At 46.0% G+C, this 26,173-nt stretch overlaps 1 protein-coding gene across 7 annotated transcripts in view; it reads left to right on the top strand.

The window, feature by feature from the left end:
* PCNT (pericentrin) overlaps nucleotides 1-26,173 on the top strand; it is a 90,905-nt gene that overhangs the window by 50,678 nt on the left and 14,054 nt on the right. For 4 of the 7 annotated variants that reach the window (XM_015560688.1, XM_015560691.1, XM_015560689.1 and 1 more), the window contains 18 exons: nucleotides 1,197-1,426; nucleotides 2,001-2,117; nucleotides 2,230-2,250; nucleotides 2,965-3,171; nucleotides 5,321-5,491; nucleotides 5,763-5,915; nucleotides 7,075-7,167; nucleotides 10,339-11,244; nucleotides 12,080-12,271; nucleotides 14,056-14,781; nucleotides 16,124-16,226; nucleotides 17,533-17,687; nucleotides 18,782-18,976; nucleotides 19,733-19,906; nucleotides 20,458-20,653; nucleotides 22,060-22,282; nucleotides 22,632-22,782; nucleotides 23,701-24,387. In XM_015560688.1, the coding sequence (XP_015416174.1) occupies nucleotides 1,197-1,426; nucleotides 2,001-2,117; nucleotides 2,230-2,250; nucleotides 2,965-3,171; nucleotides 5,321-5,491; nucleotides 5,763-5,915; nucleotides 7,075-7,167; nucleotides 10,339-11,244; nucleotides 12,080-12,271; nucleotides 14,056-14,781; nucleotides 16,124-16,226; nucleotides 17,533-17,687; nucleotides 18,782-18,976; nucleotides 19,733-19,906; nucleotides 20,458-20,653; nucleotides 22,060-22,282; nucleotides 22,632-22,782; nucleotides 23,701-24,387 (4,700 nt within the window). The remainder of the gene's footprint in view (nucleotides 1-1,196; nucleotides 1,427-2,000; nucleotides 2,118-2,229; nucleotides 2,251-2,964; nucleotides 3,172-5,320; nucleotides 5,492-5,762; nucleotides 5,916-7,074; nucleotides 7,168-10,338; nucleotides 11,245-12,079; nucleotides 12,272-14,055; nucleotides 14,782-16,123; nucleotides 16,227-17,532; nucleotides 17,688-18,781; nucleotides 18,977-19,732; nucleotides 19,907-20,457; nucleotides 20,654-22,059; nucleotides 22,283-22,631; nucleotides 22,783-23,700; nucleotides 24,388-26,173) is intronic. The other 3 variants (XM_015560693.1, XM_015560692.1, XM_015560690.1) reach the window with 2 other exon arrangements.

Below are 26,173 nucleotides of genomic sequence, written 5' to 3'. Positions count from 1 at the left end.
TAAGAGAGAGTGGAAGGGAGGGAGATGGAAAGAGAGAGAAACATCGACATGAGAGAGAGACACATCAATTGGGTGCCTCCTGCTTACACCCTGACTGGGGTCAGGGACCAAACCTGCAATCAAGGTATGTGCCCTTGGCTGGGAATTGAACCCACGACCCTTTGGTCCGTAGGCTGACCACTAAACCAAACCAGCCAGGGCCGCATCCAGAATTTAATTTGGCTTTTGATTCACTGAGGACGTCACCCTTTTCCTTGAAGATCCTACCCCGGCCCTGGGCACCTAGTGAGTGTTTTACTGCTAGTGGCTTATCAGGGCTTGTGTCCCCCCAGACAGAACTTTTTTTTTTTTAAGCATTGGATTTAAAAAAGAAAAAAAGAGAAAAGGGAAAAGCATTGGATTTTTTTGTTTAAATATATTTAAAAGAGAGGGAGGGGTATGGAGAGAGAGATAGAAATATCAATGAGGAGAGAGAATCATTGATTGGCCGCCTCCTGCATGTCTCCTACTGGGGATCGAGCCCACAACCCAGGCATGTTTCCTGACCAGGAATTGAACCATGACCACCTGATTCATAGGTCGACGCTCAATCACTGAGCACACTGGCCAGGCCTCAGACAGGACTTCTAAGTTACATTTTATTTTTCCCTATTTGGGGATTATATGTGAAGGTGTAATTCCTAGAAAGTTACCTGATACTGTCATTTGGGAACACCAAGATGGATTCTTCTCAGGCTCTCTTGAAAATTTTTTACTTTTGGCAATTTTCATGTAAGGTTGCAATATTAAAATTTTATTTATTTACTTATTTTTGAAAATGTGCTTGAGTTTATTTTCAGTGGGTATTTGGCTACATTGCGGCTATGTTAGGACATGAGCTTGGTGTCTGACAGAACACAGGCCGATGTTGGTTTGCGGGATATACGTTCCCTCATCTTGAAGTGGCTGTGCGGCAGGAGGAGAGGGAACGAAGGTTAGATCCGTGCCGTATCTGTGGGGAGTCTGGAAGCCTTGGAGACCTTGTGCCCCAGTCCCTGGCTAGGACTGGGTCTCGAGCTGCCAGGGAGGCTGGCCATGGTGTCACGTGGGGCTTGTGCTGTGCAGTGTCACTGTGAGTAAGCACATGTTGGTGTTCCTGGTGCAGCACAGGGCCATGCCTGTGCTGTAGGCTCCCCTTCTGTTCTCTGCCACTGTAGCTCTTCGGAGGGAAGTGGAAGCTGCCACCACAGAGCGGTTGGAGACCAGGCAGCAATGTGAGAAAGACCGGGCGACTCTGCTTGCCCAGGTGAAGCTCCTGGAGGCCGAGCTGGAAGAGCAGCTCTCCCGCCATCAAGCATGCGCCTCACAGGCCGAGGAGCTCAGCGCCCTGCGGCAGCAGATGGTGTCCCTGGACAAGCACTTGCGCAGCCAGCGGCAGTTCATGGATGTAAGAGCTCTGTAAATTCTGTTTGCCTCCCTGAAAGTCATCTTTCCAGCCGGGGCCCTTCCCAGGTCATTAAGCTTCTATGGCCCGATGAGAAGATTAATGTATAGTAGACCTTCACGTGTCCTTGTCTCTTGGTAGGCAGTTCAGACGTTGTCAACATTTGTGATATGGGATTCTGAGGGAACACCCCCGGTCTTGTGGCCACGCTCCTTTCAGTGGCTTGGGCAGGAGTCTCCTGCAGTGAGTTATAGGCCCGGTGTGCCTGGCGCCAGTTTGGACCTGCGCTATTTGCCCTTTCTGACTTTTCTTCCTTTCAATATTTCAGAAGTCTTCCCCTCATCCTCTGGGAAGGCCCTCCTCCTCATTTAGCTCTCCTTCCCACAATGTCCATTCGAGGGGCCTATTGTGCTGGGCAGTGGCCATGTGTATGAAATGGAAGCTCAGGCTGTAGCATCAGACCTGGAGCCTTCTCTGTCCATCTCATACCTTACAGTGGTTCCCTTCAGAGGGAAGTGGGTGCAACTGGGAAGTGACATCACAGTAAGCAACCCCCACAATCTGTCTCTCATGACAGGAGCAGGCCGTGGAGAGGGAGCATGAGCGGGAGGAGTTCCAGCAGGAGATCCAGCGGCTGGAGGAGCAGCTCCACCGGGCAGCCCAGCCGCAGGCCCGGGGCCCCCGCGACAGGGATGTAAGTCAGCCTGCCATGTGTTACAGGCGTGCGTGGGGGAGCGATTCGTTACAGTGTTTTTAAACTTTATCTTTAAAAATATTTTTGCCTTCCATGTACACGGCAATGACAGCAGGCACAGCTGGATGAGGAGGTATGTGTCCTCTGTCGGTGCCCTGTCTACCTGCATGGCTGGTGCATGTGACATATGGGCGGTGGCGCACCTGCTTCTGTGTCTTGCTGCTTTTTCTCGCATCCTTTTGCTTAGTCTGGAACTGTCTGCTTCCTATTGTCCAGGGCGGCTGTAGTCAATTTGTTTATTCTTTTTAAAATTAAACTTATTTTGAGAAAACTGTGGTTTCAATCTCAGTTGTGTGAGAAATAAGACACACAGATCCTGTGTGCTCTTCTTCCAGTTTTCCCAGTGGTGACATCTTGCAGAAGCCAGCCCAAGGTCACAGTCAGGACGCTGATGTGCAGACGAGCCCCACAGGGCTCTCAAGCAGATCCCCGTAATAGTTTCTTATTTCCGCATGGCTACACAATGGACCGCAGTGGCAGCCTTTGGGGATTACTTTTCACTCAGCCTGGAGATTCATCCAGGTTGTTGCTGTGTCTCTGCTTCATTCTTGTTTTTTATTGCTGAGTAGCAGTCTATTCCTCACTATCAAAACTCATTTTAATAACAAGTTTTATGTTTTTATTTTTATGTGTTTTATTGAGAGAATGCCCAGTTCGCTCTGCAGCCTAGGTCTACAAAGCCACGTAAAAGATCAGTTTTCTCTGAATTGCCTTGGGTACTTTTTTATTTGGGAGATGGTTTTTTTTTTAAACTATTGTGTTTTTCAAGCATTCTTTTTTGTTTTAGGTTGAATTGTTACAGGAAAAATTGAGAGAAAAATCAGATGAACTTAATGAATTGGTGATGAAAAAAGAATTAGCAGATAGACAAGTGTTGATCCAGGAAGAGGAAATAAAACATCTGGAGGAGACAAATGCTGATACCAAGAGGAAAGTGATCCAGCTCCAGGAAGAACTGGAGAAGCAAAGAAAAGCTATGAAAGAACTACAACAGGTAACCACCCTATGCTGTGTGGAATTCTGTCCGCGTCCCTGTTGATTCATCACTCTGAGAACGCTGAGGTGCTTGGGGCAGGCGTGCGAGGTGGGCCCTCCTTTTCACGAGGAAGACTGTGTGAGGGAGGACCTCACACCAACTGCTGGCAGAGTTCCCTCTGACCTCTTGGCTTTTATTTGCTCTAAAGGAAAAATGCTTCGTAGGTCCCCTGCACGATTGGTCCTCTGCTACATCACTTCATGGGTGACACTTTTGGTCACCAGCGTGTAGGGGTTTCTCCCACACCAAACAAGTGTTCAGTTCTCAGCAGATTCCAATGGGTGTCTTAGAACTTAGTTCTAACACCATCCTCCTGAGTTAACGTCAGACCCCACAAGTTAAGGGCTCAACCTCTCACCCCTTATCACGTCAGATGCCCATCCCAGGTCCAGGCTGTATAGATCAGAGGTCCCCACAACCTCTCCTTTGGTTTTACTAATTTGCTAGTGTCACTCACAGAACTCAGAAACATGTTACTTAGTGGGTCACCTGTTTGTTATATAGGATATAACTCAGGGACAGGTGATGGAAGAGACCCACTGGGTGAGGTGTGGGGAAAGGTAAACGGGGCTTCTGTGGCCTGTCCAGATGCCCCCTGCCTCCTTTTCTTCATATGTTCACCAACCTGGAAGCTCTCTGAACTCCTGTCCTTTGGGTTTTTATTGGAGGCCCCATCACCTAGGTGTGATTGATTAAATCATTTGTTGTTGGTGATTGGTTTGACCTCCAGCCCTTCTACCTTCCCTGGAGGTCAGGGGTGGACTAAAAGTCCAACCTTCTAATCACATTGTTGGTTCCCTGGCGACCATCCTTAGGTGACCTTGAGGCTTTCTAAAAGCCACCTCAGTAACAAACTCAGGAGTGGCTGGAAGGGGCTTGTTATGGATATGAAACACCTTTGTCACTCTTATCACTCAGGAATAATTCCAAGAGTTTTAGGAGTTCTGTGCCAGGAATCAGATGAATACCAATACATATATTTATATTATAAATCACAATACCATATTTACTATAAAAGCATTTTATAACAATTTTTGTAGTACTCCTTAGTAATTTCATAAAGTAAATATTAAAGATTTTAGGTTTAAGAAAGTTATTTCATTAAATACTTAGTGCTAGTTACAGTTATTTTCATTTTTGAATTTAGTAACTATGTCAATTCCCCCAGTGAAGATGCCTCCAGTGAGTTTTCATGGTGTTGTTTGGATGCTTTTGTTTGTATCTGAACACTAGGATGAGGCTGGAGGGCTGTGCTGAGGGTAGGAGACCTGTGGCATTTCTGGTCATTCAGCATTTCCTCAAAGGCAACCAGACTTCTGACATTTCATTTATTTAATAAGCTGGAGGTTAAAAGTTACATGAAAAGTGATGCTCCTTGAGAAATTTTATTTTTGAATCATTGGTTTTGTCCTAAGACAAATCCTGCTTCAAGGAGGCTAGTTTTTATCAGGTGTGTTAGGTTCTTGAAAATGTCCACGAAAATTATTGACGGAGTCAAGCTTGGCTCTTATCTCAGGACACCAACCTGGCCAGTTTCACTCCTTTCATCACTTGGAGGGGAGTGGTACTTGGTGCTGACTTGGGGACAGTTCCTCGAAGCTGCTGCCCTACCCCCCTTACCTGCCCCCACGAAGTAAACATTTACTGAATTATTAGATGCCGGGGTATAGGAAATGCCTTTTTTCCTACACAAAGTTGGACCAATGCGCTGTGACGATTTTATCCATATTAAATTTTCTTTGAAAACTTTTTAACAGGCTGTTAATACTCTTTGTATGCATATTGTCACCCATTGCCCTGTTCTTTGGCAAGTTCTTTTCAGTTTTTTTTGTATTTGCTAACAGTCTAGAGACTATTTTGTACCTTGTTGACTAATTACTAAGGATCAGTTCCTCCAGTGTAATCGAGGGCCACCAGTGGCTCTCTGTCTGGGGTTGCATCCTTCACCAAGCAGGTCTCTACTCTGCGCACGGCTGGGTCGGGGGTCAGGTGTGGTATGTGCAGGTGTGTGCAGGAAGAGGTGGGGATGGTTTACACTTTAATAGACAGCACACTGAGGCTGTCTTAAAATACTTGCCTAAAATAAATCTCATTTTTTCTTAAATAGGATAAAGAGGCATTACAGCAACAGCAGATGAGTAACTTGCTTCTGGTGTCCACATTGCAGTCTAAACTAGACGAGGGCAAATGCTCTGTGCCTCCTGTGGACAGCTGCCCCGAGGGCCCAGAAATCCAGTTAGAGGCCGTGCAGAGGGCACTCTTGCAGCGGGAAAGCGAGGTAAGGGGAGGGAGAGATCGGACGGGTGGTTTCCTCTCTTCAGTGCCTGACACGTGTCCTCTGCACTGCTGTGTAGAGGGCAGGACGTCCAAATGATAACTTCAGTGGGTTTGTAACTGCTGTGTATTCTTTGTTATTTTTATGTGGGTTATAGGATAGTAGTAATTTTTTTTGGCATGTACTTTGAAATCTTTTAGCATGATTTTAATTATTAAATCATTTAGAATATTAGGTAATTTTTAATGTTTACCTTCATTTGTTTCACTGAAAGGTTTTGGACTTAAAAGAACAATTAGAAAAGATTAAAGATGACTTAGTTAATAAAAATGAAGAAGTACTACATCTGAACTTAAAATTAGACCTGCAGAACAGCCATGCTGCCATCAGCGTCAGAGAACTACAAGAAGAGAATGCCAATTTGAAGGTAATGTGACCAGACCCACCTTGTCATCTACGTTTCTCTCAGTTAAGTGCTGCAGCCCAACATGGGAACCATCATTTACAGGGACTGGGTACCTCAGGCCTTCCCAGAAGGCCTTCCTTCTGAAGAGAGAGGACCCTGCTCTGGCAGGTGATTTCAGAAAGTGCCTGACTTGTGTCTGTACTGAGGTTGGCAGCTTGAGAAAGTGTAGTATGGAGGCAGCTTCTCGGAATCATGAGTGGAAAGCCAGAGTCACCTTGACTGGGGAAGTTCACCTGCTTTCACCTCCACAAACTCTTGCTTTTGGTTTGCAGCACTGATGACAGACATGTCTTGAAGGCTGCTTGTAGGAGAGGCACTTCCCTAACCGCCCAGGAAACAAATCATAACTTGGGAATGGTGGGCCTGCTCTGGCCATTACCAGGGTGCCCGCTCAGGATGGAAAAATGTCTGTTTTTAAATCTTCTCTGCCATCTTAATGTAATTGTGCTTTTCAAGCAAAAAAGAAAAACAGCCCTTATGTAGTGGACACGATAATCAAAGCTGTAAAGAAAACATAATTGTAAAAGATGGCCTTGAAATACATTGAGTTTAAAATAGTGTCCTATGATGCCAACCTGGCAATTGTCTGATTAGTGAACTGATAGCATTGAAAGAAATCCTCGGGTCTGTGTCATTTGTGCCTAATCCTCCCAAAGGCTTGCAACTGCACACTTTAGAATATCTTCAGTGAAAATGAGGTTTAGGCCGGTTCTAGAATCACTGCTTATCTTCTCAGCGGGGACTCATCCTTAATTACTAGATGAGGAGCATATAAGAACGGGCTTTACTTACTCTTTGGTGGTTGCTTTACACCAAACATGTCGAACTTGCGGCCGGCAGGCCACATTTAAACGAGGCATACGACCCGCCGCCTGTGAGTTTGACATGCTTGCTTTAAACAAATTTCCTGGAGAAATGTGTACCTAATTTTAGAAAACCAAACTAATATGTTACTTTAAATAGAAAGCACTTTAATAGAAAAACATTTTCAAATTTAGTGTTAGTATTTGAAACTACAGGCTTATTTATTAGGATAGTTTATGTCTGCAAGGCCTGGGGACTGTTTCCATAGTAAGGCTTTGTTGGCGTCATTATTTTTTTATTATTATCATTTCAATAGGCATTTCTGCAAAACAAAGAAAAGGAGATACTGTGTATGAGTGAGCAGCTGGAGGCACAGCTGGCTGGGATGGGAAGTGGTGCTCTCAGCGAGGTAGGTGGTCCTTTTGGCATGAAGGCATCTTGGGTATTATGTTCTTAATAGTTTATAAGTGTGATCTTGGATCAACAGAGACCTCTGGGGTGATACTACATAAAGTGTATAATGGCTTTTCCGATTAATTTTGATAGAGGATATAAGGACTGAGGCAGCTGTTAGAGTAAAAAGAAGTTTTGTCTGCAGTTTTTTGTGTCTCCAAATTTCACTGTGACAGAGGCTATTGAGATATTAATGATCTGTGTTGGTTTCTTACTAGTATTTATTTGGCAAAATTTAAGAATATTATTTTGTGTTACTTTGAAGAATGCCTTTATTTTTTATTTTTTAACATATTTTTATTGATTTCAGAGAGGAAGGGAGAGGGAGAGAGAGATAGAAACTTCAATGATGAGAATCATTGATCAGCTACCTCCTGCATGCCCCCTACTGGGGATCAAGCCCACAACCTGGACATGTGCTTTGACTGGGAATCGAACTATGATTTCCTGGTTCATAGGTCGATGCTCAACCACTGAACCACATTGGCCAGGCTTGAGGAATGCCTTTAAAACCAGCAGCTAATTATTAAAATGTTATTTTTCAAATATATTTGACATACAGTATTATATTAGTTTCAGGTGTACAGCATAGTGATTAGGCATTTAAATACCTTTTGAAGTGATCCCCCTGATAAGTGTACTACCCATGTGGCACCATACAGAGTTATTACAACATTATTGATTATGTTTCTTATGCTGTACTTTATATCTCCATGACTATTCTCTAAGCCTGTACTTCTTAATCTCTTCACTTTTTTCACTCAGCCCTCCAGCCCAAACCCCCCTCTCACCTGGTGACCACCAGTTTTTTCTATCTATGAATTTATTTCTGTTTGTTCATTTATTTTGCTTTTTAAATCCCACATATAAGTGAAATCATATGGTATTTGCCTTTTTCTGTCTGACTTATTTTACTCAGCATCATACCCTCTAGGTCCATCCATATTGTCACAAATTGCAAGATTTCGTTCTTTTTTATTGCCGAATAGCATACATCTTCTTTATCCAATCGTCTATTGATGGACAAATCATACATCCAATAAGGAATTAATATCCAAAATAAGAAACTCATACAGCTTAACACCAAAAAAACCCAAATACTCCACTTCTTCCATATCTTGATTCCATGTCTTGGTTATTGTAAATAATGCTGCAGTTAACATAGGGGTGCATATATCTTTTTAAATTACTATTTTTTTTGTGTGTGTGTGTGTGTGTTTTTCGGATAAATATCCTGAAGTGGGATTGCTGGATCATATGGCATCTCTAATACTATTCATTTTTTTTTGAGGAACCTCCATACTGTTCTCCATAGTGGCTTCACCAATTTACATTTTCACCAACAGTGCATGAGGGTTCCCTTTTCTCCACATCCTCACCAACAGTTGTTATTTATGGATTTATTGATGATAGCCATTCTGACAGGTTTTAGGTGATGATCTCATTGTGGTTTTAATCTGCATTTCTCTTACAATTAGTGACATTGAACATCTTTTCATATGTCTATTGGCCATCTATATGTCTTTTGGGAGAAAGTGTGTATTCCGGTCCACTGTCCATTTTTTCATTGGATTGTTTGTTTTGGTTGCATGAGTTCCTTATTTTTAAAATTATTTTATTTTCTTACATATTTATGCATGTATTTATTTATTTGTTAATTCCAACCTGAGAATATTTTTTTCATTGATTTTTTTTAGGCCAGTTGTCATGGCTCAGTGGTTGAGCATCGACCTATGAACCAGCAGGTCAGGGTTCGATTCCCAGTCAGGCCATATGCTCTGGTTGTGGGCCCGATCCCCAGTGTGGGGCATGCAGGATGCAGGCAATCAATGATTCTCTTTCATCAGTGATGTTTCTATCTCTGTCCCTCTCCCTTCTTCTCTGAAAACAATGAAAATATATTTTAAAAAAATCAGAATGATACCTAAATTCTAAATTCTCCCTTTAGGAAAATCAAATCAGCATTGTTTAAATATTAATTAAATACACATTTAAAAGGTGGCAAAATATTAGTATGAAGGTGTCATTGACTGAGAAGTCACCAAGTTAGACCTTCCTCAAAATTCTGACAAAAATGGCTGGGCTCTGTGGCAGTGCCCAGCAGCCTCAAGTGGAGTGTCTGATGAGCTGCCCAACAGCAACAGGATTTTCTTTTGAGATAGTTACGTAGTTAGGGTGCAGCATTTTGGGAATTTTTTTATATATTAACTGTTGTTTGGTGTTGTTAGTTCTTACAGCTGTTTTGTATAAGTGTACAATATTATTAACTATAGGCACAATGTTGTACAGCAGATCTCTAGAACTTCTTCACCTTGCATAGCTGAAAGTGTATGCCCATTGATTAGCAGTTTCCCATTTTCCCCTCTCTCCTAGCCCCTGGTAACCACCATACTAGTCTTTGATTCTGTGAGTGTGACTACCCTATATAATAAAAGGGTAAATTGACCGAATGGCAGAACGACTGGAACACCTGTGGCCCCTCACCCTGGCTGGCCCCACCTCCGAGCAGCCCCTGCACCCTGATCTGGGGAGGGGCTGGCCAGCAAACTGCCTGCATCCCCTCACCCCGGCCGGCCCACCCCTAATGGCCCCCATCGGGGCAGGCCAGCTGGGCCCCACCAGTGCATAAATTCATGCACCAGGCCTCTAGTTTTAAATACCTCATATCAGTGTGATGATGTAGTATTTGTTTTTCTGTGACTGGCTTATTAGTATGTCTTCAGGTTTTATCCATTTGGTGATATATGGCAGGATTTCTGTTTTTCAGGCTGAATAATACTCTATTGAATGCATATACATTTTCTTCATTCATTCATCAATGGACATTTAGGTTGTGAATCTTGGCTTTTGTGAACAGTAGTGCAATGATTCTGGGGTGCTAATTTCTCTTTGAAATCTTGATTTTAGTTCTTTTGAATAAATACTCAGAAGTGGAATTTCTGGATCATATGGTAGTTCTATTTTTAATTTTTGAGGAACTGCCATACTGTTTTCCATAGTACCATTTTGCATTCCCATCAACAGTGTGTGACGCCTCTACTTCTGACAACAAATTCATAGCTGTAAGTTGAGAGGGGATTCTGAAGGCATTTATGTAGTTTGCCTCTGAAACGTGCTCTTTCTGCAGGTTATGTATAATAGAAGCTCTGAAATCGAGGAGCTGAAGTCCATTATTGAGACTTTGCAGGAGAACCAGGAGCGGCTGCAGAAGGATAAAGCAGAGGAAATTGAGCAACTGCACGAGGTCATCGAGAAGCTGCAACAAGAGCTGTCCCTCGGGGGGCCTGCCAGGCATGAGCTCAGTGACAGCCAAGCTGAGGACCTCCAGAGCGAGCTGGAGCGTGGGCTGTGCCGCCTGCAGGCTGAGGGAGCTGAGGCCCAGGCCACACTGCAGGCCGAGCTCCAGGATGCGCTTGAGGCCAAGGAGGCCCTGAGCCAGCTGCTGGCCGAGCAGGAGCACCAGCATGGCCAGGCCCTGGAGGCTCTGCAGCAGCGCCTGCAGGTTGCAGAGGAGGCTGCCGCAAGGCAGCTGGCCCAGCTGAGGTCCAGCGCTACCCTCCGGGAGGCTGAGGTCCAGGGCTTGGCCTCTCAGATTCAAGAATTTGAGGCTACACTCAAAGCAAAGGATGCAGAGGTTGCCCAGAGGGATTTGGAAATTGAGGCTATAAACAGAATGCGCGCAGCCCACTCCACAGAACTGGAGGCCATCCTGCTGGCCTTCACCTGCCTCCGCCGCACCCTGGAGCAGCAGCCCCTGGGGGCCACACACGAGCCCCCTGAGCTGAAGCGGCTCCGAGTGCAGTGTGTCCGCCTCAGCCACCAGCTGCAGGCACTGAACCAGCGGTTTCTGAGGTGCCAGAAGGAGCTGGATAAGCAGCAGGCGTGTGGGACCCCCGTGCTTCATCGTGTAAACGGCAGCTTCCAGGGACAGGTGGCCAGGAGTGACGAGGCCTTGTGTGATGAAGAGTCGGAACAGAATGTGGGTGGCAGGCAGCTACCTGTGGCCTCCCGGGGTCAAGGCGATGATCCACAGGTGGGCCTGGTTCCCTGTAGTCCCACTGGTGCAGTCTGTGTGCAGAGTTGGGGTGTACTTGGTGCCTGCAGGAGGCCCTGACCCAGGCAGCTGGAGGTGGAGCACTGGGCTGGACCAGAGGGAGTTGGGGGTTCTCTGAGGAAACAATTATTTTTCTTACTCTTCTCTTCTGTTTTTGTTTTAATTAATGACTCTCCTCTCTGTGGTGGGCAGTTTCCAATGGGTGGCTCATGCCTGGGAGGGGAAGTGAGTCTGCAGCTTGTGCTGGCTGGGGCCCTTGCCATTTAGGATCTATAGAACCTTAAGTTAGGACACATGTATGCAGTGAGATCAGGCTGGGTCTTGCTGTTTTGTACAATTTTAAACTTATTATTGCTGTAAGTTATTAAAGCTTTTTAAAACACTTCTTTTCTTGATAGGGAACACTCAGTGATATGGAGCTCAATCATGTATTAGATGTGTAATCAAATGGTTTATCTTTTATCCGCATTTCCAGTGCAAAATGTTTCAAGCTCATTTTTTGGGGGGGGGGGGGGACATGCTTCAGTTTATGTTTGAGTAGAGTTCTGACCCCCCATCAGCTTGGGGTTCTGTGTTGAGTGCACCCCATTCTACCACAGTTGGCACCTGTGCCCTCGGAGCCCTCAGCCTCCAGCACATCTTGTCCCATTGTGGTTTATGAGCAGACTGCAGGATGGCAGCATTGTTACGGTCTCACGCTTTAGAGCTCCCAGAGCTGAGGCCACCCTGCAGCTGGCCTCCCTGCATTTCTGACCTTCCGTGTGTTTAGTATAATCTTTATAGCAGTGTCATTGTTTTTTTCCTCTTACTATAGAGTCCAGTGAAAGATGATCTGCAGCCTGCCAAAGCCCTGGTGACAGTAAACCACACGGGTCTCCACAAACAGGACAGCATGATGTCGATGCTCACGGTCTGCCAGAGGCAGCTGGAGTCTGAGCTGCTCCTTGTGAAAAATGAAATGCACTTGAGTGCTGAGGACTATGGCAAAGCATCAGGGACAGTGCAGGTACTTAGGCCCGTTTCAGGAGAGACAGGCATTCTCTCTGGCATTTTGTTGAGGGGACACTCGCACTACGTAGACGGTAGACAGTGACATGTTTTCTTCTGAATCTATCATATTCTCATAGCTATTCAGATTTGCTTTGAAATGTCCTACACGTTTCATTTAGGCACTTTAGGAGCTAGTTTTTTTGTTTGTTTTTACTGATTTTCAGAGAGAGAGGAAGGGAGAGGGATAGAGAGATAGAAACATCAATGAGAGAGCAACATTAGCAGTGGACTGCCTCCTTCACGCCACCTACTGGGGATCAAGCCCGCAACAGGGGCATGTGCCCTGACCAGCAATCGAACATTCTGGTTCATAGGTTGCGCACACAGCGACCAGTCTGGATTTGTTTTTTTAATTTCCTTTTCAGATTATTCATTGTTTGTGTAGAGAAATGCAACTGAGTTTTATAATTTTAACCGTTTTTTTTAATGTATCTTCAGGGTTTTCTACATATAAGACCATATAATCTATGAACATAGATAGTTTTACTTCTTTCTAATTTGGATATCTTTAATTTATTTTTCTTGCCTAATTGTTCTGGCTAGGACTTCCACTACTATGTTGAAGAGAAGTGGTGAAAGTGGACGTTCTTTTCTTGTTCTTAGTTGAAAAGCTTTCAGTCTATCACCATTGAATATGATTTTCACTGTCTCTCATGTATGGTTTTTATTATGTTAAGGTTGTTTCTTTCTATTCCTAGTCATGTTGAATGATTTTATCAAGAAAGGGTGTTAAATTATGTCAAATGCTTTTTGTGCCTCAATTGTGTGATTTTTTTTCATTCACTTTGTTAATGTGTTATAGTACATTGATTTTCCTATGTTGAACTACCCTTGCATTTCCGGTAATGAATACCACTTGCTTGTAGTATATAATCCTTTAAAATTCAGTTGAATTCACTTTTCTAGTATTTTGTTGAGTATTTTTGCATAAATGTTCATAAGGAACATTGGTTTTAGCTTTCATTTCTTGTACTGTTTGGCATTCGTATCAAGGTAATGCCTCATAGAATGAGCTAAGAGGCATTCCCTTTGCTTCTGTCCTATGAAAGAGACTGTAGAGAACTGGTACAGTTTCTTCCTTAAATGTTTGGTAGAATTACCAGTGAAGCCCTCTGAGCCTGGTGCTCCTTCTTCAGTTTATGGGAAATGTTTGAGAAAGATTAATATCAGTTCTTTAAATGTTTGATAGAATTCACCAGTGAAGCTGTCAGATCCACGGCTTTGTTTCATCGGAAGATTTTGAATACTGGTTGTCTCCTTTGTATTGAGATGTTAACATGAGATTTAGTGGTAAACTGATTCACTCGTGCATTCTCTCTTTGTCACCTGAGAGATGTGTGACTGATCATATAAGGAGGAGCATGATAGGTTTGTTGGGTTGAGAAGTGAATTGTGAGATAGGAGATGTTTAAGAACTGAGGTTTGACTATATTACATCAGGTAAGATCCTGCCAGTGCAGTTGATGTCCAGGTGGGGAGACAGACTCTTGTATTTTCTGCTGTGCCATCTTTCCAGAACCGTCTCCAACAGTTACCTTTTAGGCACAGAGCTTTAAGCCTTAATTCTGTCTTTTTAAAAATTTGAAATCTTAACACTCTAGAGGGACCAAAGGGCTCATCATGGAATCTCATGCTTAATTTCTCAGTCTCTGAAATTGGCTCATAAAACTGGCTGACAGACAAATGTTACAGCATATAATGCAGTTATTTTACTGTATGCATGTTCTATCTCACCTGTAGGATAAAGAAAAACTACGGGAGTGTTTTAAGCTGCAGAAAGTTGATCTCATAACTCAGGTGAAACAGCTTCAAGAAAAACTGAACCGTCTGGTATATTCTATGAACTTCCAGAACATTGAGACAGAGGATTTCAACTCTCAACAGCCATTCGCATTTTCTCATGTTTTAGAAAACAGTTTGAATGGTAGTTCCAGTAATGGTGAAGAAACTGACAAATTGCCTCCTGTTGATGAATTTAATACCAATAAAATTACACAGGATGTAATTGACATTATTGGAAATCAGGACTCTTTGATAAGAAATGAAATGCCAAATGTTCCCATGGAAGACAAGGTAGATTTGCAGGATGGGTCACTTTGTTTACAGGTGAGCTTGCCGAGTAGCTCCCGTGACTTAACCTACACTGAGGAGGCTGAGCCCTTGAAGAATGCACTCAGGGCGATGGACCTGTCCTCCTGGAGCTCCCCCGAGGTTGTCAGGAAGGACTCAATGCTCGAGCCATCACCCAGCCTGCCCCTGACACCCTGCTTGGACGTCCTGAGCCAGCACAGCCTGGATATCTCCCTGAGAGAACGGATGAACGCCTCAATGCTCCAGGCTGACCAGTCGGGGCTGCTTTGTTCCCTTGGTGGGTCAGCACCAGAAAAGGCCCCTTGTTGGGCAGAGTCTTCGTTGGCCGCAGACAAGGCTTCCTCCGCTGATCCTCATGGGCATCGTATGGTTGTGGTAGGTTGGCTTCCCTGGGTGCTGTGGGTGCTGTCCTGCTTCAGTGTCTGTATGGTGCCCAGGGCCCCAGTGTGTTCCCATGGGACTGTCTACATGGCCCGCGGTGTCACAGCGGCAGCCATTGTTGGTTCACCTCCTGCAGGCCTCTGGGCCGGGTGTGGATCAGCTCCTCACAGTCCCCTGGTCAGCTATGTGCAGGGATGGTCAGCTTTCTGCAGGACTAACCCTAATCCACTGTGGTGTGAACATTTAGACACTTAGGTGATTTTTGGAAGTACGTGAGATGCATCGTTAGGACTAAGTTTTTTTTTCTTGGGGGGGACACTAAGTTTCTTAACTAATATTGATTTTGAGAAGTACGGTCATAAACTCATCTTAGTGTGTGTAGTTTGCATATGCGTTTTTTATTTAGAATTTTTTTTAGATTTATTTTTGGTTGTATTGCATATTTAACAGGTTCCATGTGTAATGCTAGTTAATTTCAGGAACACTTCAGTTTATTATTTTTGTTAGATTATATCTTTCCTAACGGTTTTGGTATTTTATCTTTTTTTTAATATATTTTATTGATTTCTTACAGAGAGAAAGGGAGAGGATAGAGAGTTAGAAACATCGATGAGAGAGAAATATCGATCAGCTGCCTCCTGCACACCCCCTACTGGGGATGTACCTGCAACCAAGGTACATGCCCTTGACCAGAATCGAACCTGGGACCCTTCAGACTGTAGGCCGATGCTCTATCCACTGAGCCAAACCGGTTAGGGCGTGGTATTTTATCTTGAGTTAGATCAAATAAAAAGTAAATTAGGATATATGTTTTATTTGGGGTATCACATTCTACCATTTCATGCAAAAGTACTTTAATCTGATTTTTTAAAAATATATTTATGATTTCAGAGAGGAAGGGAGAAGGAGAGAGAGATAGAAACATCAATGATGAGAGAGAATCATTGCTCAGAGAATCTTTGATCGGCTGCCTCCAGCACAACCCCCACCGGGGATTGAGCCCGCAACCCAGGCATGTGCCCCTGGCCGGAATCAAAGCTGGGATCCATCGGTCCGCAGGCTGATGCTCTATCCACTGAGCCAAGCTGGCTAGGGCGTAATCTGACATATTCGTTAATGACTTGTTTAAACTATTCCTAGAGCACTGTGGGTGAATTTGATTACATTATTAGAAGCATGTGACCTCAAATATGTCCATAAGGTTTGAACACTTTTATTTGGATTCTTTGTGGGAAGATGATAAATTCAGGCCTCAGAATGTTTCTGTCAGGCAAGTTCAATTTCATGATGTAATAAGTTATTTTATAATCATTTAAAATTCTACCTATTTGAACAGGAGAAAGATGTTGAGGATTTTATCATAACGTCTCTTGATTCTCAAGAAAAGTCAAGATCATCTCCTCTTGGGTTAGAAGGCAAAAGCAATGAAAGTGAAAACAGTGAGTTCTTCATCTTTTTTAAAAACTTTATTTTTACAGTTTCAGAGTCCAAAAAGCACTGAGAATTCCTGCATATCCTTCACAGATTCCCCAGTGTTAACGTTTACCTGGTTTGCTGTGTGTACTGCCTATCTTTCTCCTTTATTTCCATTTCTCTCTGTCTTCTGTGTTTGAACATTGCTCAGCCTGTTTGAGAACCTGGACGACTCAGCAGGCTGGCCTGCACGCTCTCAGGAAGCTCAGTTCCAAAGGCCTTGCCAGTACCCCCGAAGTTCTCCTTGCCCCACGCGGGTGCTGTGGGAAGGAGCAGACAGAAGGTCTGAAGCAGCTTTTCCATCAGGTGCCCCCTCCATTTTGCAGAGCTCATGCTTCCAGCCTCCTGAACTGGCTGCTGGTTTCAGGGCTCAGGAATGGGTCTGGGCCTATGAGCTTCTGAAAGATTCTGAATTCTGATTTGAGGATCCCTTCCCATTAGATCAGGGATGAGAACATCCGGCCCGTGGGCCGTATAAGGCATGCGAAATCACTTGGTCTTGCCCTGCCAAAGCATTAGGGGTGAGTTAATTAAATGTTTGACCAGATATAGCAGGCTAATTTGTAAGTTGATAATTTTGTATGGCCCATGAATGATGTTATAAATATCCAAGTGGCCTTTGGCAGAAAAAAGGTTCCCCACCCCTGCATTTGACAGAAGTTCCGGGAGCCTCTAATTCTAGACCTGGTTCAGGGGTCCCCAGCCCTGATGGCTGATTTTAGGGCTTTTCCTACCCAGGTGTCTGCTGCTTGTCCACCTGCTCCCAACCTGTCCTTGCTGTTGGCATCTTCTACCTCCTGTCCTCTCTTTTTATCCTCAATGTCTGGGTTCTCACCTGCCTTTACCCTGTCCTTGGGTTTGTGTGTGTCTTTTGGCTGTGGCACTTGCTCTGCAGAGTCCTGTGGGTTCTATCTCTCGGGGATGAGGAGACATACATCAACATCTGTGTAAAAGTGACTGAAATATCTGAAGATTTATGTTCAAATCATGAACATTAATATTTTTAACATGCAAAAGATACTTTTTCTTAATGTATGTAGATCTCATCTGAAGTTTTTATTAAAATATTTTTACCATCTTTGTGGTTCATTGATGTTTTTTTCAGGTAGAAGGTTGCAGCTATAGGCATCTGGTTGTTTCCAGGCGCAGCCTTACATGGCACAGGCCAGTGGGGGGTCTGACACCCCTCAGCACTCTGCAGAGCATCCCCAGGTAGCTTCCACTCCTGAGAGAATTGCAGTTTTAGACACTGATTTGTGGTGTTTTATTTAGGTAATGGCTTCGGGTTTGGAGAAATACTAAACCAAGGTTCAGGAGGACTTGAAACTCCCACTGTTAGTCCTGCAGTGCCGTCCCCCGCCTCAGGAAGCTTCCAACAGCCACCGGAAGCCATGAAGGAGAAGGAAGTCCACCCGAAACAAGTTAAGGTAATGGGTGGTGGGAGCAGGGCGAGGTGCGCTGATGGGCTCCATCTCTGGCCCACTCTGTGTCATTGGCCTCCGAGTGTTGCGTGAGGATCGTGCTCTGCTCAGAGAGCTGAGCTTCAGCTCTGTCCTACCTTTGTGCCTCATGTGAGGAGTGTACTGATCCTAACACCAGCTTCTCCACGAGGACAGCTCTGGGAAGCCGCCTTCCTCCTCGCTCAGCCTCTTTGGGCAGGACATAGATGGCCAGCATGCGTGTCCCAGTTCCCCATTGCTCTATAGCAGTGGTTCTCAGCCTTCCTAATGCCACCACCCTTTAATACAGTTCCTCATGTTGTGGTGGCCCCCAATTTCATTGTTACAAATTGAACATAATTAAAGCCTAGTGATTAATCACAAAAACAATATGTAATTATATATGTGTTTTCTGGTGGTCTTAGGCAACCCCTGTGAAAGGGTCATTCGACCCCAAAGGGGTCACGACCCACAAGTTGAGAACCGCTACTCTATAGTAAACGGCCCTCTCTTGTTCTCGCAGACCTGTGGGCAGGGACTCAGGGCCAATCTGTTGGAACTGTTTCTTTGCACCCATGATTTCGCCATTCCATCTGAAGGCACCTTTTCCCCTGAGGTATCACCCATCAGTTGGGACTTATGTACACACCTCCCATGGGGCTTCCTCATAGTATGGCAGCTGTGGTCCCAGGAGAGCCAGGAAAGTCCATGGAGTCTTTGGAGTCTTCATGACCTCTCCATAGAAGTTGGCCCGAGGCCCTACCCTGAGCTGCTCTCAGGCTTCGGGGAAGGATGATGTTCACTGTGCAGGAACCGATGGGATGGCTCCATCATGGGAGTCATCCTTGGAGGGGCTTATATAGAAATTCACTCTTTCAAAACCAGTTCCCTGCTGTTTCTGATGGTTATGGGGGAGGAAAGTTTGAACACCTCACAGGACAGTAGGTTCTGCTCTTCGATGAAGGCCATGCGAGTACTGTGCAGGCGGCCCCAGCGAGCGTTCCTGGCGAGGGCAGGACAGTGACTGGATGAGTGCTTTCAAGCTGCTTTTCCTTCTTTTTCAAACGCGTGTGCTCTTGTAGGCTTTGCTGCAGATGGTGCATGACGAGAGCCACCACATCCTGGCCCTGTCCGAATACCATGGATACCCCAGCGCACTCAGCAAGGGCGAGCCAAGCACACCCATCAAGCACTACCTGAGGGGTGGCCAGGGCCTGTTGGAGGCAGTGCCAGCTCTGAGAGGGCACCTGACCTCAGCATCCCAACAGGCAGAGAAGGTATTTTCTCATGTTTTAGAAAACAATTTAAGTGGTAGTTCCAGTAATGGTGAAGAAACTGACAACTTGCCTCCTCTTGATGTCAATAAAATTTGGAATTGTTTTGCCAAATAAGCAGGAATAGGAAACAAGAGGTGGTCCATGGTGGCAAGAAGACTGTGATATTGACTAGCAACCCTCTCGCTCACATTCATGGGCACCAGCCACATGTGAGGGGGCCGGGCCTTAACCCACAGGGTCTCAATGTCCACTTTGCAGACAAGGAGCCAGGGAGGCCAGGAGGGGGCAGTGCAGAGGTGAGGGCCAAATGTGAACTATGTCCAAGGGAAACCAACCTGCCATGGGCTTTGAGGGAATAGTGGGCAGGACACTAGGCTGAACCTGTAGGGAGGAGGTCCAGAGCAGGTAGCCTAAGGGTGGCCGCTGTGCACGTCCACCCTGTGTATGCACACACATGACCCCAAGCCTCTACCCTGTGCCGTCATGTGCTCGGGCATGCACTTACCAATGTCACTTCTGACCTTGGGCCTACCGCAGACGCAGGCCTTGTGTTGGAAAAAGGTTTGCCTGCTGACTTTGCTTGACCTTGTTTCCATCATCTTCAGTGGTTTCTTTGCTGCTTGGATGGCAGTATTGGCCTTTGTTGGCCTGGGCAGTCCGGGGGTGCTCATGTGTCTCCTTTCCTGTCGGAGTGGCTCCTGTTCTAGCCTTTAGATGCATCTGTTGCAAACACTGAGCTTCTTGTTCTAATTTTAGGAGCTTTCTGACAGCTGCCTCGACTGGAGAGGAGAATTCCTACAGGTAGTCCAGGAGGCATTTGAAAAGGAGAGAGAGATGCTGACGGTGGAGCTGCAGCCTCAACTCGGCAGCTCTGACCCCAAGGCCCATGGTGCTCTGGTGGAGAGACTGCAGAAGGTGGTCCAGGAGCAGGTAAGCTTGGGCCTGGGTTACCTTAGAGCTTACCCCTGTTTTAGCTGACCTGGGAACATGCCCATGACTGAGAGGAAACCCTGCTACAAACCAAGTGTAATACTGCATGTTTCTGCATGAGTTCTATCACACAGAAGGAAAGTTATGTGCCTCTACCCTCCTTTATACCTCACTCTGTTCTAGAGATAACTGGCCTTCCCTTGAAAGGAAAAGCATTTTCAGATTGCCCAGCCCCAGGTTATGAGCTTGAGTCCAGAGTCAGGGTGTGAGGTTGGTCAGAGCAGCTCCCAGGCACAGACCAGGCCCGAGAACGAGACCCAAGGTGCTGGGGTGAAGGTCACTCATGTCCTCGGCGAGTGCATGCTTACCTCCCAGCCAGGGATAGAGTTAGTAGTGGAGGCTTGTGTGTGCAGAGGGTGTGCTGCTTCTGCCTGGAGCCACCAGCACTTGGGACATGCTCCCTTCTCATCCTGTTTCCCCATGTGGGTGGGCTCCTCATCCCTGCGGAGCCTTCCTATCTGACTGCTGTCCCTCTCTTGCCCCATCTCCAGGGGGACCTGCAGGAGAAGTCCTTGGAGCACCTACGTCAGTCCGACAGGAGCAGCTTGCTGTCCGAGATCCAGGCCCTGCGAGCCCAGCTACGGCTGACGCACTTGCAGAACCAGGAAAAGCTGCAGCAGTTGTCCGCAGCGCTGACCAGTGCGGAGGCCCATGGGAGCCGGCAAGAACACCAGCTGCGCAGGCAGGGTGGGTGCACCCCTGAGAAATGTGCCCACCTGAGGTTCACCTGGTGGGTAAGGTGGCACACAGGTTAGCAAAGCTCCCCTGGACTGCCCAGAGCTGGATCTGGTGGCAGCAGTGACACCCTGGTTTCTTCAGGTCCCTGAGTGCAGGGAATGTCAGCCTCGTAATCAGAATACAGTGGCCGGAACATTTCTCAGTTCATAGAACTCTGAGACCAGTCAGCGCAGAGGCTTTGCCAAGAGTGCTGGCAGGTGGTGAGGGGGCCGGTGTCTGAGCAGATGTGCTGGGTGCCAGCAGGACCTAGTCTGGGAGAGTCCCTGGAGCTTGCACTGGGCTTAAGTAACTGTTATGGTTTGTACATTTAATTAGATTCGTTGGGTTTTTTTTATAGAGGTGCTCATGTCACCTGTGAATTAAAAAAAAAATTATTTTTTCCCATCTACCCCCTTCTCTCGCTGACCACTGGTCAGGCCCTGGAGCACGTGGTGAAGGGAGTGTCTGGCCCTGCTCCTGGCCACAGGGGAAGCACCCCATGTCTTACCCTTAAATTGGATGATAATTGTGGTCCTCACAGATGCCCACTGTTAGCTCTGGCAAGTCCCTTCTCTCCTTAGTTTTAGAAGCTGAATGATGGCCAACTAAGTCTGTCTAGTGCAGTGGTTCTCAACCTTCTTAATCCCACGACCCACAGGTTGAGAACCGCTGGTCTAGTGGGACCAGTCTTGCATTTTGGCTGTGACCCCTTGTCATAGTGCATTATCCTTTGTATATTTCTGGGCTGAGTTTGCTCATATTTTGCATCTGCATTCATGAGGGATACTAGTCCGTAGTGTTCTTCTGGTTTTGGCATTGGAGGAGCGCCAGCCTGTGGAGGACTGACATCTGTCTACTCCCCTCTGTTTTCCAGAGGGTTTTATAGAACTAGGTTTATTTCTTCCTTAACTTTTGGGAGAATTCTCCAGTGAAGCCTTCTGAGCTGGAGTGTCTCTGTTGGGAGGTTTAGCAGAGGAGTGACAGATGGGATGACATTTTAGACCACAGGGATGGTCACACCTGGCCTTCCTGCCCCCAGCAGGGAGGGCTGTGAGCAGCCTCCCACATGCAGGTCCATCTCGGCTTAGCTCCAAATTCAGCCTCCAGGGAGACCCCAAATCTGAACTGCTGCTGAGGGGGGTGTGGCCCACCCAGGGGAACCATGTTGTGTTGAGGCCTGGTGCTGTGTGTGTTGGAGGAACCAGCAACAGGCAGAAGGAATGTACCTCTAGCACCATCAGAAGCAATGCCTTTTAGGTTGTAGAAACTTCATTCTCCCTGTCTCCTTAACTGACTTGTCTGTAATTAAATCGTCTGTACAACTCTCTTTGGACTCATGAATAATGCTATTTTATGTTTTCTAATCTTTTTCTTAGTTGAGTTACTGGCATATAAGGTTGAGCAGGAAAAATGTATAGCGAGTGATCTACAGAAAACCCTCAATGAAGAACAACAGAAAGCAAATAACGCCCGAAAGCTGCTAGTAGCGGAGCAGAATGCAGTCAAAGCTTTGAAATCGGAACTTTGTGAGTGTAAACAGGACAATGAGAGGCTGCTGAAGTCCCTCAATGACGTGCAGAGGGAGGTTCTCCAGCTGAGGTACGTATGGTACTGCCTTCGTGATACACTGCCCGCTAGCCCCCAGGCTGTCATCAGACCTTTGGTAGAATAAATGAAAGTTACATAGTTCTTACCACATCATTCTTGGCAGTGAAGTAATGGAGCCTTGGTGCCATGACTTGTGCTGCATGCTCAGTAGGTATTAGACAAAAGCGTCCTGCTCCCGTGTGTTTAGAGTGAGAAAGCGGGACTGAGCATGTGTGCAGATAATGAGGAAGCAACAGGGCCTACCTGCCTCGTCCTGGGAGCTCCCGGCTCCTGAGGGTAGGACTGTATCCCTTCAGAGCGTTGTGCAATGTGGGGTTTGACTACTTCTCTCCCCACACAGGTCTGTACTAGACAGCAAGGAGAACGACCTGAAGGCCGCACTTGAGGAGCTGGAGAGCGAGCGCAATAAGGAGCGCGCCCTGCAGAGCCAGCTGGAGCAGGAGCAGCTGGAGCACCTGCAGAGGGAGGGCCAGGACTCCAAGGCCCTGGAGGTAAGGGGGCCAGGGATGGGAGCTGGGAGGCCGTTCTCTTTGATGCTGCTTCTGATTCTTTTTGTGGATGGTGAGCCCAGGTGGCAGGATTTTGGGGCAGTAAGGTAGGGCTGCATCTTCAGGTAAAACACTCATCAGCTTTGCAGTGACAGAGGGTGTGATGACCATGTGATGCCAGCGCTGCACCACATGGTCCCCACCGTCTCTGCGAGCTTGGTTCTGCAGAGTGGACATTGCCTCCTTCCACACAAGGCACAGCCTCAGAAGCCGGTGTCAACCAGATAAACTGTAGTGACCCAGCTCCTGTGCGAGATGTACAGCATATGTGTGAATCTGTGTTTTGTTTGGCAGCTTGATGACCACGTGTCCAGCTTGTTCCATAGTCCTGGGCAAGCTGACCATCAGTTCCCCGGTTAGGGCAAAGCTGTCTCTCAGCAACACAGACCATGGTTCAGCTCACACTGCGTGTGTGTGGTCTCTCCTCTTAGCGTCCTCAATGTTGTGGTTCTAAGGAAGGGAGAATGAACCCAAGATGTGTATGTGTGTTTAACTCAAAAAGGTAACAAAAATTAGTATACAGTTGACCCTTGAAAAACACAGGTTTGAACTGTGTGCATCCATTTATATGTGGATTCTTTCAGTTGACCACTGTTCTAAGGGTCAACTTCGTATTGGGAATTGGCATATGTGGAGTGCTAACTGTGGTTACATGCAGATTTCTGTCTTCGAGAGAGGTCTGCGCTCCGAATACCCATGTGGTTAAAGGGTCAGCCATACATACTTCTTTCATCCACAGGGTAACTTTCAAAAGTTATAATGGCTAGTCTGTTGAAGGTTAGCAACAGAAACTTGGGTGGAAAAACTGTTAGATACTTTTCTCCAGTTTTAATTTTTCCATCTTATATTTCCCTGATCCAGGAATTAAGAATATCTTTGGAGAAGCAATACGCTCAGAATAATCGACTGTGTGTAGCATTAAAACACGAGCAGACAGCAAAGGACAACCTTCAGAAGGAGCTGCAAATTGAGTCCTCGCGCTGCGAGGCGTTACTGGCGCAGGAGCGGAGCCGGCTCTCCAAGCTACACCGGAACCTGGAGGCTGCACAGGGCCGTTCGCAGGAGCTGTCTGAGGCCTTGCAGCACGAGCGAGTCCTGACGGAGCAGCTGAGCCGGCGGGCACAGGAGGCCTGTGCTCACCAGGAGACACAGGCACACCGTGCTCTGCTGCGGAAGCTGAAGGAGGAGACGACCCGGGTGACGGAGCTGCAGGCAGCACTGGAGAAAGTGCAGCAGCACGCCATGTGCACCCAGCAGCAGCTGGAGGCTGAGGTGCAGAGGCGCTGTGCAGAGCTCGAGAGAGAGAAGGAGGTGAGTGCCAGGCTGAGGTCCACTGTGCAGGCCCTGCGGACCCCCAAACCAGAGCTGAGCTGTGATCGGGACAGGGAGAGGGAGAAGCCTACACAGCTGCAGGCAGAGTTAGAGCAGTTATACAAGAGGCTGGCAGAGCAAGAAGGACTCAAGGACATGAGCAGAAGAGTGGAGACAAGGCAGAGCCGGGCAGACACGGACAAGTGGAAGAAGTGGCAGAGAGACAAGGAGAAACTGGTGAGAGCCGCCCTTGGCCAATGATAGCATTTAGCAGCTAAGTTGGTAGGGTTAGAATGACCCACAGGACGGGGGCTTGTTTTGGTCCCTTCTGTTTGGCTGGCCTGTACAGTCCTATGCTGGAAGCAGTAACTACTGCAACTCCGTGGCAAGGCTGGAAGCCTTTTACTTTGTTCTTTCTCACGGTTTAGATGTTGGGGGTCCTGGAAGTTCCACACGCAATTCAAGGACTGGCTTTTTCATTTCTGTAGGAAAGACTATTGGGATCCCAGTAGGCATTATACCAACTCTGTAGATCGCTTTGAGAAGTATTGTCACCTCAGCCATGTTCAGTCTTCGCACCATGAAATTAGAAGGTCTCTCCATTTATTTAGGTCTTTTATTTCTTTCAACAATGTTTTATAACTTTCAGATGATAAGCTTTGCACTTCTTTTGTTAAATTCATTCCTAGATATGTTGTTATTTTTGTTGCTGCTGTAATAGAATTACAATTTTAGTTTTACTTGAGACTGTCCACTGGTGTACAGCTGTCCATTTGACTTTGGTATGTTGATCTTGTTTCCCTCAACCTAGCTGCACTTGTTCATTAGTTCCAGTATTTCTTAATGGATTCTTTGGGATTTTCCATGTACACGATCATGTCCTCTTAACATAGGCATAGTTTTACTTCCTCCTTTTCTATCCTGTGTCTTTATTTCTTCTTGCTGCCTGACTGCCCTGACCAGAGCTAATGGCGCAGCGTTGATGGAGGTGGTGAGGGGACATCGTGCCTTGTTCCTGATTGTCGGGAAAGCAATCAGTCTTTCACTTTAAGTATGATGGGATTTTTGAGATGCTCCTTATCTGAGGAAATGCTCTTCTATTCCTAGTTGTTTTAATCTTTATTATTTTTTGAAAACACATTTTTATTGATTTCAGAGAGGAAGGAAGAGGGATAGAGAGAAGCATCAATGATGAGAGAGAATCATTGATAGGCTGCCTCCTGTACACCTCACACTGGGGATCGAGCCCACAACCTGCCCAGCCATGTGCCCTGACCAGGAATCGAACCGTGACCTCTGGTTCATAGGTCGACACTCAACCACTGAGCCGCACCAGCTGAGCCATCTTTATGATTTTTAATCATAAGAGTATCGGATTTGTTTTTCATGGTGTCTTTTAAGAGCTATGGCTTTTGCATTTTATTCTATTGATGTGGTGTTTTGCATTGCTTTACATATGTCAAGCCATCCGTGCATTCCTTGGGATGAATCCCACTAAATTTGGTGTGTAATTCTTTTTATATGATGCTGGATTCAGTTTGTTAGCATTTTGATAAGGATTTTGCCTCTCTCCATACAGGACATTGGTCTATAGCTTTATTTATTTGAGGTATCTTTGGTTTAGATAACACGATGATTGTAAGTGTTACCTCTTTTATTTTTCAGATGGGCCTTAACTTTAGATACATTTTATGTCAACCAAAAGCCTTTGTTTCTCATGCATTGACATTTACTTTGACCTTTTAAGAAATAATTTCTAAAAACATGGAGGGGAAAATAAACCGTTCACAATTTCTGTATTTGCAAATTACAAAAAGTTTTTTTATTTTTTTTTTATTTTATTTTTTTAATTAAATCTTTATTGTTCAGATTATTACATTTGTTCCTCTTTTTTCCCCCCATTAGCTCTCCTCCACCCAGTTCCCACCCCACCCTCTGCCCTTACCCCCCGCTGTCCTCATCATCCAAAGGTGTGCAATTTTTGTCCAGTCTCTTCCCGCACCTCCCACACCCCTTTCTCCCC

This window comes from Myotis davidii, unplaced genomic scaffold, assembly GCF_000327345.1.
Source record: "Myotis davidii unplaced genomic scaffold, ASM32734v1 scaffold175, whole genome shotgun sequence".
In the NCBI taxonomy this organism is placed as follows: domain Eukaryota; kingdom Metazoa; phylum Chordata; class Mammalia; order Chiroptera; family Vespertilionidae; genus Myotis; species Myotis davidii.
Note: the sequence above shows the minus strand (reverse complement) of the source record. Positions and strands in the feature narration are given on the sequence as shown.